The 13,588-nt window shown below is 49.5% G+C and overlaps 6 protein-coding genes across 6 annotated transcripts; 1 reads left to right on the top strand and 5 right to left on the bottom strand.

The window, feature by feature from the left end:
- Nucleotides 1-718: 718 nt before the first annotated feature.
- Nucleotides 719-1,610, top strand: PFICI_07699 (uncharacterized protein; the record flags this gene model as incomplete). The annotated part of the gene is made up of 2 exons (XM_007836280.1): nt 719-1,177; nt 1,263-1,610. 2 exons carry the CDS (start codon nt 719-721, stop codon nt 1,608-1,610), a joined length of 807 nt encoding a protein of 268 aa, XP_007834471.1.
- A 368-nt stretch (nt 1,611-1,978) lies between these two features.
- On the bottom strand, nt 1,979-2,910 carry PFICI_07698 (uncharacterized protein; the record flags this gene model as incomplete). Its single annotated transcript, XM_007836279.1, has 2 exons — nt 1,979-2,692; nt 2,746-2,910. 2 exons carry the CDS (start codon nt 2,908-2,910, stop codon nt 1,979-1,981), a joined length of 879 nt encoding a protein of 292 aa, XP_007834470.1.
- Nucleotides 2,911-3,681: 771 nt separating this feature from the next.
- PFICI_07697 (uncharacterized protein) lies at nt 3,682-4,317 on the bottom strand (the record flags this gene model as incomplete). The annotated part of the gene is made up of 1 exon (XM_007836278.1): nt 3,682-4,317. One exon carries the CDS (start codon nt 4,315-4,317, stop codon nt 3,682-3,684), a length of 636 nt encoding a protein of 211 aa, XP_007834469.1.
- A 640-nt stretch (nt 4,318-4,957) lies between these two features.
- PFICI_07696 (uncharacterized protein) lies at nt 4,958-7,135 on the bottom strand (the record flags this gene model as incomplete). The annotated part of the gene is made up of 3 exons (XM_007836277.1): nt 4,958-5,977; nt 6,034-6,591; nt 6,650-7,135. The coding sequence occupies 3 exons, from the start codon at nt 7,133-7,135 to the stop codon at nt 4,958-4,960; spliced, it is 2,064 nt and encodes a 687-aa protein (XP_007834468.1).
- Nucleotides 7,136-8,611: 1,476 nt separating this feature from the next.
- PFICI_07695 (uncharacterized protein) lies at nt 8,612-9,446 on the bottom strand (the record flags this gene model as incomplete). The annotated part of the gene is made up of 2 exons (XM_007836276.1): nt 8,612-9,049; nt 9,108-9,446. The coding sequence occupies 2 exons, from the start codon at nt 9,444-9,446 to the stop codon at nt 8,612-8,614; spliced, it is 777 nt and encodes a 258-aa protein (XP_007834467.1).
- Nucleotides 9,447-10,913: 1,467 nt separating this feature from the next.
- PFICI_07694 (uncharacterized protein) lies at nt 10,914-12,849 on the bottom strand (the record flags this gene model as incomplete). The annotated part of the gene is made up of 2 exons (XM_007836275.1): nt 10,914-12,118; nt 12,195-12,849. The coding sequence occupies 2 exons, from the start codon at nt 12,847-12,849 to the stop codon at nt 10,914-10,916; spliced, it is 1,860 nt and encodes a 619-aa protein (XP_007834466.1).
- Between the last annotated feature and the right edge of the window lie 739 nt (nt 12,850-13,588).

Genomic DNA, 13,588 nt, shown 5'->3' with positions numbered 1-13,588 from the left:
CTGATAAGTGAAGCCATCCGTATACAGCCTGACAGATATGAGGGTATGAGCGTGACACTCCCGCTATCCCACGACAAATACCAACATATACTCTTGACTTGTGGGCTGGGAAATTAATCGTGGTAGTCCATCTCTATGCTTCGTGTTTGACGCAATAATTTATCTTTTCTAAAGCCATAGTCATAACTCCCTTCTGGTATTTGCGCTTCTCTCTCTGTCTCTCTCTCTTTTTTTTCTTTTTTTTTTTTTTTTTTTTTCCGACTGCGAAACTAATTCTTCCATGCCATGTGCTTCAGGTACTTTGCTGACTATTCGTCTAATACATATTCTCGTCATTCTCGTGGCCCTTTCCTCACTTGACACCATTTTTCAGAAAGAACCGACTTCTTCCATCTTTGGCATTTGGTCCATTAGTTTCTTACTGTAAAGACGGACTGATCTCTGGCCAGCTAGTTGTATGGCTCTGGATTTGCAATTTTCATGGTAGTGTGAAAAAAAGTGATGCTTTGATTACTTTTTTCTTTTTGCACCTGGATTAGATACGCCATGATGCGTTGGACTATCACCGACAGTCAAGTCGCATAAAAGGCGGGGCGGATGTTGCCTAGAGGGCTCATCCGCCTTAATCAAGGAATGGGAGTCTACGGAAGCCACTTGAGCCTCCTACTTTCCAAACACTTTAAAATCTCTTGTGACCTCGATAACCTCATCTCTGACAATGGCAAGGCTCAGAAGTCCAAGGCGCATGATTGTCGAGCGCGCGCCCAGTCATGACGGTCTCATGGCGGTGACAGCGTACCTTTCGCTGGACAATGACGAGCGTACCGCAGCGTGCAAGATGACGAAACGCCCGCTGTTTGCCTTTCGCATCTACGACACGAGACCGGAAGCTGCCAACGTAGACAGTCTCTGTCACGTGGCCACGGCGATTTACGAAAATACGTTGGAAGGGCGTAGCGGTTCCCGCACTACCGCAACCGACCGCATCGAAGTGATCGCCCTCCCCATGTCTGCAGACGCCACCGACCATGAGCGTGCGGTCAAGTGCAGAGAGCACGAGGAGGCAGAAATGGTATCCAGAAAGAACCCTGGCATGAGAGATTGGTATCTTCACAGACATCATGAGTTTGGCGATTACCTGTCTGAGGTTCACGTAATCAGCCGGTTGTGTCAAGATGTAAGTTTCATTTTATTAATTTCTTGCGTTGATCTGGTTGCTTGGGAATCATTCATCTTTCTTGGCAAACTAACCGTTTGGTCAGTGGGAGCAAGCCATTCAACATGTCAAAGATAGGATGTTACGGCCAGAGGACCCTGCAGAAGCTCGAGCAGACCCATTCGGCACATTTATCACCGTAGCTTGGGATTTCAAAGAGGACCCTTGGGCTCAGCTTGAGGAGGATGAAGACGTGCCACCTCCGGAAATGTCAGTTACTCCGCATAAGATCTCTTATCTGGATCGTTGTTTAGCACAGGGGCGAGAACGTATTGATTGGTTTTATAATGTCTATGTTCCCGACGGCGGCCTCGATATAGAATTAGAGCAGGGCCAAGTGCCACCAGATGTACTGGGTCGCCTCCTAGGTTTAGGTTTCTACCTAGACTCTTAGATTAAAAGAAGTTAGGTTACTGTCATTGTGCAATCCGGACCTGATACACCTTGAAAATTCATCTAGTGCCTAATCAGAAGAAAATCATCCAAATATCTGTATTTTTTTATTTGATTAAGAAGTGATCCGAGGATTTAGCGCTAAGCAATCCGCCGATGATTATCATCGTACTGTTTGTAAGATATTTTCGCATCAGTTTCCATTCCCCCAATTGTCCTCCATTCGCATGTAATCTATAAATCCTTTTTGCGATGATTCAAAGCATTCCTACATCCCTTGCAAACCACCACGCCGCACGATGGGCAAGAAAACACCCGATCACTCGTCTTGAAGCAATTCTTACAAGCATGTCGTCCCGACACCTTGTTTCAAAACGTCTCGTGGCCACAAGCTGCCATCTTGGTCTTGGCCTCCTCTTTGGCATTCTTCTCCTCGCGCTTGGATGCCTGCTTGGCCTTGGCCGCCACTCTCTGGGCTTCACGACTCAATTCCTTCTCTCTATTCATTGTCTGCTGGGCAGCGGCATATTGTCGGCGCTGCTCCGCCTGCATTCTCTCGGCCTCGACCTGATGAGCCGTCTGGGCGCGCCGTGGTGCAGGCCATTGCTGGCGACGAGTTTCAGCGGTCAGGACCGACAGAACGATTTCCGTCTCAAGAATGCGGAACTCGAGCTCCAGGAGTTCCGAGTTGAGCATGGTGATATTGGAGCGTAGCTCTGAGATCTCGTTGGTTGTCTGCTGGGGATCTGTTCTGCTCGAGTCTCGAGTGATGGTATTGTAGACGCTTTGCCACCATGCCTCGGTTCCTGTGGTAGTGAAAGGGTCATCATAGCTCTGGTTGAGTCCCCTGACCATTTCGGCGAGGTCGCGTTTGTAGGCATCACGAAAGAGGAGAAGTTCAGAGTGTCGACCGATGAGCTCGGCGAGTAACTTTTTGAGATGGGCAATCTTTTTCTTGAGCAGGTTGACCTCATTTTCGCCAGTACGGGCTCGTCGGTTGAGGTCTTCGCGGGCTTCTACACGTTTGGTGTCGTAGACTTCTCGCTTCCTGGGATCGCTCAAGCATTGATAGGCCGTGTTGATCTGGATGCTTCCGTTAGCAGTCAGTGGACACAACTAAATCGTAGGCAGAGAACACTTGCCTCCTGGAATTCGGCAGTCGCATTGAGGTTATCAGTGTTCTTGTCCGGATGCTTCAAGAGGGCCAGTCGCCGGTAACTAGCTTTGATCTCATCTTCGGTTGCCTTGGAATGGATTTGAAGGATTTCATAATAGTCTTCAGTAATCTCCCTCTCCGCCATGGTATGAATGTTTGATTTCTCTCAAGAGTGTTTCCTTAAACACGCAAGGGCAAAGTGAAGAACATCAAGCAAGGAGAAAATGGTCTTGTTGGGGTATCATACACATGTGTGTCTCTACTACCATTACCGTTTGATTGACTTTGTTTGCAGATATATGCACCAACAACCCGCATCAAACGCTCTAGGAGAAGAAAACCGTCCCTGCAACAAGACTTGTCTGCAGATTTGGCTTTGTATTGATGAAAATCGATCAATGAATTCTTCACCGCCGCAGATCGCCATTCTCCTTTACAGCCAGAGTGTCTCTGCTTCTTTGACAAGTCGCAATGTCCAGTCGTGTCAAAGAGTGAGTATAATTTCTTGGCCATAAGCGTTTACACATCCCAGACACCCGGTTACTTGCATCGGGAAGGAAGCTAAGGTGGATAATCACTCCGTGCGTTGTAAATGCTTAAAGTAGTTCCAAAAGCAAGTATTTGAAAATTCACCAACAAATATTACTCTGGATCCCTGATGCCTGAGACTCTTTTTTTCAAACCTCGAATAAATCTGCGTCATCTTGAACCTTTGTCGCACCGATACTCTTGAGCAAAGTTCGGATTTATCAAACATTGAACGGCTGTATTTCTGTGTACACTGGTTTTTCTTTTCTATGTGGATCATGCTTTCATAAAATGGGCTACTTCTTTGTGTCGCGGACACAAAGCGACCTTTCTCTCTCTCTACGCGGTTACTCACGGATTAGGCGACAACTCTGCAGGTTGGAAACGATCAACAGGCCACGCTGTCGCGTTTCGACGACAACATCTGGACCACCTTGACTGAACGTGCGCTCGCCACTTGAGCCTTTTGCAAGACCGAAGAGTCCCGCAATGCGGTAGACGACTCCTTGAGCTTGGCGTTGCGGTGCATATGAAGCTGGTCCTCGACTACGCGCGTGACCCGCTGCCGCGTCTCCTGGTCGACATCGCTCGGAGTGATTTCCTCGGAGATGTTGACCCCTTCCAGCTTGAGCTGGCTATTGACCCGTCGCAGGAGGACCTCCTCCCTGAGATTATTCACCGACCTCAGATGAGGGCAGATGTGATGGAGCAGATTCTTGAGGGGTGGATTCTCCGCCTCGTTGGGTTCGACTGAGGCAATCTTCGGTGCCCATTCGGTCCGCCACTTGTGCGCGAAGTTTTCGTACCCTGCGGCCACAGGCGGCTGCTGTTGGCCTTGTTGCTTCTGGCAGCAACTCTTGCAGGGTCTAGGTGCACTGGCATGATATTCGCGGCCGCTTGTGTCCACAAGTTGGTATGATAGGTACTCGCGGTTGTAGTGTTCCTTTATTTGCTGAATCGTGGATACCTTCACCGAGGTCTCATGCCCGCAGGTAAAGGAGGTCCAGCCGATGTAGTGAGGCATTGTGAAATACTTGCGCTGCAAGATTTGCAGTTCTCACGACCTAAAGGAGTGATGAGGCTGGTGAGTTGAAAAAGAGTGACTTTGAAAATGAATGACTGGAATAGTTGGATCTGGATAAGTGCCATTCATGCAAAGAGGGAGGTGGTGTCTACTTGTATCGGGTAGCTCAACAATGCTTCTTTGCTACGTCTTGGATGTCTTTGAGGGTGTTGGATGATGTCTTTGACATGCCATTAGGAGAACGGAGTGGCGTGTGGACAATACATTATGCGGATGGGTGTGTCGTTGTGGTCTTTGTTTGACTACTCAACTTAGACATTTAGATACAAACTTTTTGCCTATGTGTGGTCTCGGCTGCATGCGAGTAATGCAGCCTCGTCATGGTTGTTGAAGTCGTATCCATCCTCCGGGGGCATACCCAAGTAATTCAGACTAGTGTAGACGACATGATGAACATGAGTACCACGAAGAAAGAATGCTGCGAATTATTCGTCTCGCCGTTGTGAACCGGTTCTAACACGACCGATATACGTATTGACCTCATCACCACCGCACGTAGTTTGTGAAGCAACGAGAAATAACCACGCTTCTTCCGATCTATTGGGAATATTCTAATGTATTCTACAGCATCTATTGTCTATTACAAAGAGAACATCGCATTATTCTTTCTGCCGAATGGATAAACAACCAGAGCAGAAAGGAAAAGGCCGGTCGCAAGGCCAACAGCAACTTGAATCATTTGGGCGCCCACACTAAAGCTCTGGTAAATGTTCTGTTCGTAGACAGTCTGAGCATCGGTGCTTCCATTGTTAAACAATGGGGTCGAAATTCCCAGGAGAAGACCACCTTGGGCCGAAAGTCCAGACGGAACAAGAACCATGACGCCGGCAACGACAGCTGCAAATGCAAAGGCATGTTGCGAACGTGCCCAAAGGTGGCCGAGAACTCCCAAGACAAAGGCGGATGCAGTATCAGCGACTTGAGCTGTTGCGTACTGCGAGACAAAGTAGTTCACAGTGTAGGCAGCGCTGCCTAGCAGCACTTGAACGGGAATCTGCTTGGGCCTGGATCGAATCAGAATTGCTTGGAGGACCAAGTAGCATGGTACAAGTAGAATGCGCCACTTCGGGTCCAAAGATCGAGGGCATGTAGCAGATGTCACAGCGTTCTCGTCTATAACCAGAAACAGTTGAGCGCCAACGTTGATGCCGTATCCAAGCAAGAGGGAATAGATGACAGCGTAGAAGAGTCTAGTAGACCCGGCAGTGACAGACTTGCTCTGAAGCTCCAACGTGCCGGAAAGTACGATATAACCCGGCAAGATGGTTGTGATGGACGATTGTGCTATAGCGCCAAAGCAGAAATACTTCTGTGATGGACCGCCAATGGAACTGAAGGCACGAGCACCGAATGATGTAAGCAGAGCCGCCAGAACCTCGAGAACATTGGCGTAAAGTGGGTTGCGTGCGGCAACAATGATCTGCAGGAATCCCACAATACATCCCAGGAAAAAGGCAATGGCCATGTCTGACCACCATCCACCATAGGCCCACAAGGCGGCGAAAGCCGATGCAAGACCATAAAACGGGACTATTAACCATGGCCTATAGTATGGTGGAGACTCGATCAAGTTGATCAGGCTCTGAATAGCCTCTTCAATCTATAATTGATTTCATATTAGTAAGTTCTCACTCTGCTTGACTAAAATTGACGTACCGTGACTTCGCCGTGAACTACAGTTTTGTATACCCGAAACGCAACTTCGCAAGCACCGATATCGAGACCTTGGGCTTTGACCAATGTTGTGTAGGCACTTCTTGTCAATGGATCGGCGGGGTCAACTGGATTAATGAAAGAAATGTCCGTGCAGCCAACTGTGTAGTTGACGCGACCCTCCATGTCGAGTGCCTTGAATAACGCCAGCGTATATTCTTCAATGCGATGAGAAGGAGCACCATAGGCCATGAAGGCATAAACCATGAGGAGAACCAGGTTCCGGCGATGAGCCAGCTCGGCCTTAGCTTGAACATATTTGGCTTGTCTGCTATCATTGCTGTGTCCAACCATGTCTTTGAATTTCTTCAATCGGCGAGCCACCTCGTGCGGATCCACCCCACCATAGCCTTTTTTCGAAGGAGTCCCTGGTGTGGCAGTTCCAGAGCTGGAACTACGAGAATGGGAATGTGTCCAAGGGTGGCCAGGTGTTGGAATGGCTGAACTCGAGTCCTTGTGCTGGCCTAACCCCGGTCTTGCAATCATAAGCGACGGGGCAACCTGTACATGTTAGCCTCCCAAGCTCTCAAGGATCAGTATAAGAGTATGAGGCTCTCACCAAACTCGAGACTCGACCAGCCTTGATCTTTTTGATTATGGTTGGGTCGATTCCCGCATCTCCTATCAAGTTTGTAATGTCCTGATGAGCTTGAGCAGACCCGAAATCTTCCCGCCACTCGTCTATCCAGTTGCGGAATGACTGCCATACACCACGGTGCGATGCCGGTTCTCGATCACTCTCTCCCGGCGGTTGTGATCCTCTCGACTGTATAGGAATCGGCCGTGCTGAAAATACTTGCTCTAGCTGGGCGTCATCGTCTGGAAACCTTGCTCGATGGCCTGGCGCGTTGTGCCCCGTGTCTTCATGTGGCGGTGTTTGTCCATCGTGAAAATCGCCGTTGGTGATGTTGGGAAGCTTTTCCAAGGCATCTGATGCTTCTGGGCTGGTACTCAAACCAGCGACCGGCGGTGGTTGGTTGTAAAAGTGTGTGGCATCATCCGTTCCGGAGATGGTGGGCGCACCCGGCATGGCACCTTCGGCCATGTTGACGAGCTAGACAGAGAGACCCCCGGCGAAAAAAAAATTAACGGCAAAGAACTCCGGACGTTCCGGAATCGTGGTTATTCGCGAAATTGCTCGGCTTCGGTAACCGAGTGATTTTCTCTCTCTCTTTTTCTTTTTTTGGATGTGGCGTGTTTGGCCAGGGAAAAGAAACACGTCTTCAATGTCGCATAAATGAGTGAGAATCCTACGCTGTTTGTTTGATGATGATGGACCTGGTCAAGTTGTACAAGGAATCAGGCGTCTACTGATACATGCTGTCGTTACCCGATGATCGCGTGTTGATCAACTGCACGAATGAGCTGATATGGGTATCGAATAATGGCTGAAAATGAAAGTATGTAACCGAAATGTTTTGAAACAGTTCATCATCTAAAAAACGACTTGTCAATACGAGGGAAGAGAGAAAAAAAATTAACGCCAGTTCAAATTACCCGGAAGCAACGAGTAATAACACGAGTACACAAAGGATCGACCCAAGCATTGAAGTCTCGAAGGCGCCGTTCGTCATTGTGGATCTCCTGGGTGGATCTGTTTCCATCCTCGGGCTCTCGGTCGTAGCAGGAATCAATCAAGCGAGCCGCAAGCTAAAGAACTAGAGTGAAAACACCCAACGCTTTCTGCTAGAACGAGTCAGAATTTGTACGGGAAAAAAGGGGGCTGACGACAGAGTTTGCGTGTCGTTTATTCCCGTTGTTTGATGTCTGCAATTGCACAGAAAAATAGTTGATCTCAGTGTTTCGCGAACTTCTTTTAGCCCATCTGTTCGCTGCAAGGGACCAGGCACATCGCCAACGGTTTCTGCCAAGACCCTAACATCGTCCACTACGGACTATCCGTTGACGGCTCCGGATTTGGCAGTTGCTTGGCATTTTTTCATTAAGGTTCACCTCTAGGGAAAAACGAATATATTCGTCTCAACTTGACGACTTTTTTTCTGAATCAACACAGAGTGACCAAAAGCAGCAACACGATCATCATCAGCTGCAATTTCCTTCAGCTGCAAATCCCTCACCTATCATTGCACCAATTCCTTGAATTTGCAGTAGCGTGTTTTGGTGGGACCCCAAAGCCCAAATCATGAGTGGGTTTGCCAGATTCCCATGTTCGCACTATTCGATGTCCATGGCGATCTATGGTGGAGTCTTCACTTGACATAAGCTGCTGACCAACACATGATGGGCACAACATGATGTCAGGTTACTGAGACACGTATCAATCTTGCACTTTGATATATCATTTTGATTATCGTAATGGAGAGATGGACAGATCTGCACGGTCGTGGGTGAACTCTATCTCTTTCCCCCATCATATGACGAGGTATATTGGCGATGCCGCACCGAGCCGCAGCAATCCTTAAACCCCGACCCCGAGTGCTTTAGAATTATTCCCGAGGCCATGGACCTGGCATTTTCCAACACTCCATTTGTATCTATATACTCTGTACAGTATAGTAGCTTATGCTGCGATGCCATTCGCCAAATCATAGCTCAGTGTTTCATTTGGAATAAACCAAGAATCCAGAACAGACAGCTTCTCCAACAATAAGTCGGCCACTAATCGACCAAAGACAATACTGCCATAAGCATTGAGGTGCGTAGTGTCGGCACCATATCCATTAAGATCATACGCCTGAGCCGACGTGTTGCCAATGGCATCAACGTACTCGAGCGAGTACTTGTTGAGGTCCAGGTACGTGGTGTCGGTGGCCTCGGCCGCCGCAATGGTGTAGATGCGCTGGTCGTGCAGAGAATCCGAGGCATTGTGCTCTGAAGTAAACGCCCGGCGGGTCAGAGGGGTCACGAGGAGCGGAGTCCCGCCGTGGGACTTGACGTCAAGGGCGAGGTTCTCGAGGTTGGCTTGGTACTCGTCTAGGGTGATGTTGGCTGCTGCTTTCTGTAAAACTGTCAGTTGCCAGTTATTTTCTTTTCATAAATAAGGTAATGAGACATACTTGATCATTGTGACCAAACTGGATGGTCACGTAAACATCGTAGCCATCGGCAGTCTTGTCATCGACGTAGCCCGTCACGGTTGCCCAGTCGCCGCCATTGACAAAGCTCACAGTCGTGGCACCATTGTGACCCAGGTTGATTCCCCACGCTGGTGACTTCAAAAACGACAAGAAGCCGTTTCCCCAACCACCACCGCCAGTAGACTGAACTGCAGTTGTGGAGTCGCCAGCAAGAATAAAAGCCGGTGTTGTCGCATTGGCCTGGCGGTATCCCTTGTGGTGCTTGAACGGAGTGGCCGCAGCCATCACGGCCGGCAATGAGAGCACGAGTAACTTCATGTTGCACAGATTGGTCAATATAGGTCTCGAGATAATCGTTATAGCTACAATCTGCGAATACGAAGTCCAACTTACCCAAGATCCCTATTGAGGCTTATATACACTCGGACTCGCCTGCCAACCAGATAATACGATTCATCTATCCATTGGTGACTCTCCGACACGATGCAGCATTCTCGAGCTCTTGGCACGAGCTGGTGGATTGACTATACAATTTTTCCGGAGTGCGGAGTAGAGGTCGCGATATCTTTTGGGGCATAGGCAGGCGGAGACCGCTCAATCTGGGGCCGAACTGCGAGCCACGACTCCTGGTTGGAGGATTCAAGGGGGGTCATTCGCCTGCCATGGTGACCCCAAATCCCATCATCCCCCACATCCGGGGATATGGAAGCGCTTTGATCTTTAGTGTTTCGTTACACCGGAATATTGCGTCAATCTCTTACATGCAGGCTACCACCGTCACTTGCTTGTGTGTTCAAGTGGTGCTTAGTTCTGTCCCGATATATGAGGCCCAGTGTGACGCCGTAGTGGCAAAGGTGTTTCGACTTTTTCCAACTCCTGTGGGAAAGCCAGAAGTAGTGTTCTGACAAGAAGACATTGTTGATCAGATCCATCTTGCTGTCTTTGCCTAGTACCCATCTCATCCTGGTACCCAGAATCTTGCGTTTGTGGCAAGGGATAAAGTTTACCTTTCCTCTAGCATGGATAATGCAAAAGGAAGATACCGGTTCTGATCATAACTTATCACTTAAGCTTCTGAGACGTAGACTAAATTCACCGAGTTGTATTCTCTAACCATAAACAGGCAACTCTACATGTCTGTCTTGGTTGGTATGTTGATAAATGCCGTAGACATATCTTCTCATGTCCGAATGTGATCTCTATATCAACAAGTAGAAACAACTTCTCCCTTGCAAAAGGGATACCAACTACAACAAGGATATATGCATGGTCAAAGTGACACCGCACAACTCCATTCCCAGAATCATCGACAACTAGTCTCTGCATTGTGTTGCAAACCCGTCACCATATCCATAGCCCAATCCCAATTGATATGCCCAAAAAATTGTGAAAAAGAAAAATAAAAGCGATTGTGGTGTCGCGGTAGTGGCGCGTTGTGGTGTAAATGTAGTACATGAGCATTGTTGTATATGTATGCTCGGAGGATAAAAAGGCTGAAGCATCATCATGATGTGAACCTATAATGGAGTAAAGGAAACAATTGTGTACGCCTCAGTGGTCGGTCTTTCAACGCCGATGATGACTGAATCTCGTAAAAGAAAACTAGGATGCATCGCATTGCTTCGCGTGCCGTCCATAAACATTAGTAACGATGTTTTGTTGTGGTTTGTTGATTGGGTTGAAAGGTAAAGGACCTTCCTCTTATGTCGATATAGCATTTTGTCTTAAGCCCCTGAACTCCAGAAATAGAACGCTGCTTTTCTCTTGCTTTTGTTCCGTTGAGGTTCAGCCCATCTTGACGGACTCCAAAGGATACTGGGCGTGGCTTGGTCCCTCATGGTAGATGGCTTCCTTTTGCTCTTGCTTCCTCTTGCCGAGTCTCTCGCACCATTCCTCGGCGCTCACAATGGTGCCGTCGAGAACTCCAGATACTTGCGACATCATGTCAAGACCTTCTTTGGCCATGAGGAGGACTGTCTGCGCGCTGTCCCGCATCTCCTTGTCTCTGCCGACGCTGCCTTCCTCAACAGACTGATCCTCACGAGAGGCCTGCTGCTGAACAAGCATGTTTGCGAGTGCAAATCGCTGGGGCAGGCTGGTAAGATGGCGCCGAACCAAGGCCCTAGCATTTTCAGGCAGAGCACCACCGGCGTATTTGCTAACGGTGTTGATGACATCCTGGAGTGTCTTCAAGACATCGGCTTTCAGAGAGCTGATTCTGTCAACCAGCTTTTGTCTGTCGTCGGCTTCGCTGCTGGAGCCTGACGAGGACTCGGCAGTCTTGTCGTATCTATCCAGTGACATTTTGAGCGAGTTGATAACGTTGCCAATATGCACGTTTGCCCATCGAAGCCAGCTCAGGCAGTATTTCAAGCTACGCAGGCTCTCCTGGCTCATCGCAATGCTCAACCCCGACGTCGACATGATCAAACGAGACTGCCACGCCGATGAGCTGTTGGGTCTTGGTTCCGCCTCATAGGCTGGTGATCTGTGTTCGTCATAAGCCGGCAGAGTATCAATGGTACTCGCTATTGACAGCCTTCTTGGATCGTTGGGGTCATATGTGGGTCTGGGAGTCTCCATTCCAGATGTCATCTCGTCCGAATCGATCAGCATGGTGTCTGTGCCATCGTCTCCCTTTCTCCTCTTGTTGGAACCTGTCTCAAGATCTGCTGAGCTTTGGGATTTGTGTCGCTTTCCACCTCCCAAGAACCACCTTACTCCACCTTCGACGCCAGTTGCTCTTCCGACCGTCCCAACGGTATTGACAACAGGAGTGACATAACCTTCGACATACTCTGCACTGGTCTTGAATCTTGGTGAGTAGTTTTTGGAAGCAACATACGCCGTCTGTGTTCCCTCTATCACCCCTCCAAGCAGCGGATGATTCGTTGTTAATAATTGCAACAACGGCTCCGGGGGAGCTTGGGATCGTGACCTTGGTGTTGAAGGTAGTGATTTGTCCAAATGACGAGGCGAAGATACAAAGTCTACGATGAGATGTGTTAGCGTATAATGCATCCACAACGGAACAAAGCGCTGCTATTGGCAGGCGACTATACTGACCTGCCCTCAAATCACCCAGTGCTTCAGCAGCAAGCCTAACATCTGGGTCATCGAGGCTGACACTGCTCGATCGATCATGATCGAGGGTTTCTGGGGAAGCAGCGCTGATTGCACTGTTGCCCGGAGAGTCACTTTCCATTCGCAGTGGATCGGCTTTACCCTCTACATGGCTCGGAGTATAATATGCAGTATACGGATTTAAGCTCGGCCAGTGGGTTGGCTGTAGCTGGACCGGAGGCGGCGGTGGAGCATATGTCGGTGGTGGTGGTATTGCCGGTCGGATTGGCGCTTGTGTTGTCGGCGGAGGATTAATGTACGAGGCTTTTGGCGACGATACTGTCAATGAGGATAGCGACGGCAGTGTGTTATCCTTCTTCTCATTATAGTAGCCGTTCTTGAGTTTCAAAGGAGGAAGCTCCGTCTTTGGGGTGTCCGGGAATCCGGCTGGCGACTTGCGATCGGCATGTAGAGGCGCATATGAAGGCGGAGGAGGATACATGGGAAGTTTGAAAGGCCGGTCGAGTGATTTGAAGACGGATGCGACGTCAGATGAAGGTGTTTTTCGGCGCTCCGTGGGATAGAGATCGTGCTTATGATCGAGTCCGGCAGCGATGGGACCATTAGCCGGCCGGGGCAACATGTGATTGTGCTCCATAGTGTCTACGCCCAGGCGGGAAGCCGAACGGCCTCCTAGCACAATGACTATGAGTCTAAGACTTCACGTAGGATGCAGCGCATTTGTGCAGACTTTTTGGCGCCAAAACTGGATATCGTTTTGATGGTTGGAAGAGAAGCGCGTGCGCAGGCGTAACTTGATCGTCCAGAGGATACGCCGGTCGGGAATCGGTCCACACAAAAAAGGTGTGGGCAAACACGGTACACTCTGACTCGCGGGCGGAGCGAACAGCAGGCAATCAATTGGAGTTCCAGTGGGAAAGGGTCGTTTTACATAGTCCCACGCAAGCAGCGAGCGACGACAGCCTTATGCGGACGACGCCTGCGCAAGGTTCCTATTCTTGAGAGCAAAGACTATGGGGAAAACGATGGTTGGGACTGGCCGCATGCGTGCGCATGTGGGTTGGGATTCGAAGGATAGCAATAGTAGTCAAAGGACGGATTATGGCTAAAGAGGAGGTAGAGTTTGACGAAGACTTGATGAGACGAGTGACGGCCGTCGCACCTAGAGCAGCAGAGGTGTGCGTCGACGCTTGCGATGGTCTGGGGGCCCCAGCGCAGACAGACTGGGTGCTTGAGGCAGAGCGCGCCTGAAGCGGGTGGCCGTTGGATTTGGATGGGTTGCTCTGCTCTGCTTCTGGTTTGCTTTCCCCTGGAAGGCTTGGGCTTTGGGGGGGGGGGGGGGGGGGGCCGACGTAGGTTCGCGTACGTCGGTCCGT

This window comes from Pestalotiopsis fici, assembly GCF_000516985.1.
Source record: "Pestalotiopsis fici W106-1 unplaced genomic scaffold PFICI_Scf_5, whole genome shotgun sequence".
Classification (NCBI taxonomy): domain Eukaryota; kingdom Fungi; phylum Ascomycota; class Sordariomycetes; order Amphisphaeriales; family Sporocadaceae; genus Pestalotiopsis; species Pestalotiopsis fici.
The sequence above is the reverse complement of the archived record's forward strand: the minus strand, read 5'-3'. Positions and strand labels throughout refer to the sequence as shown.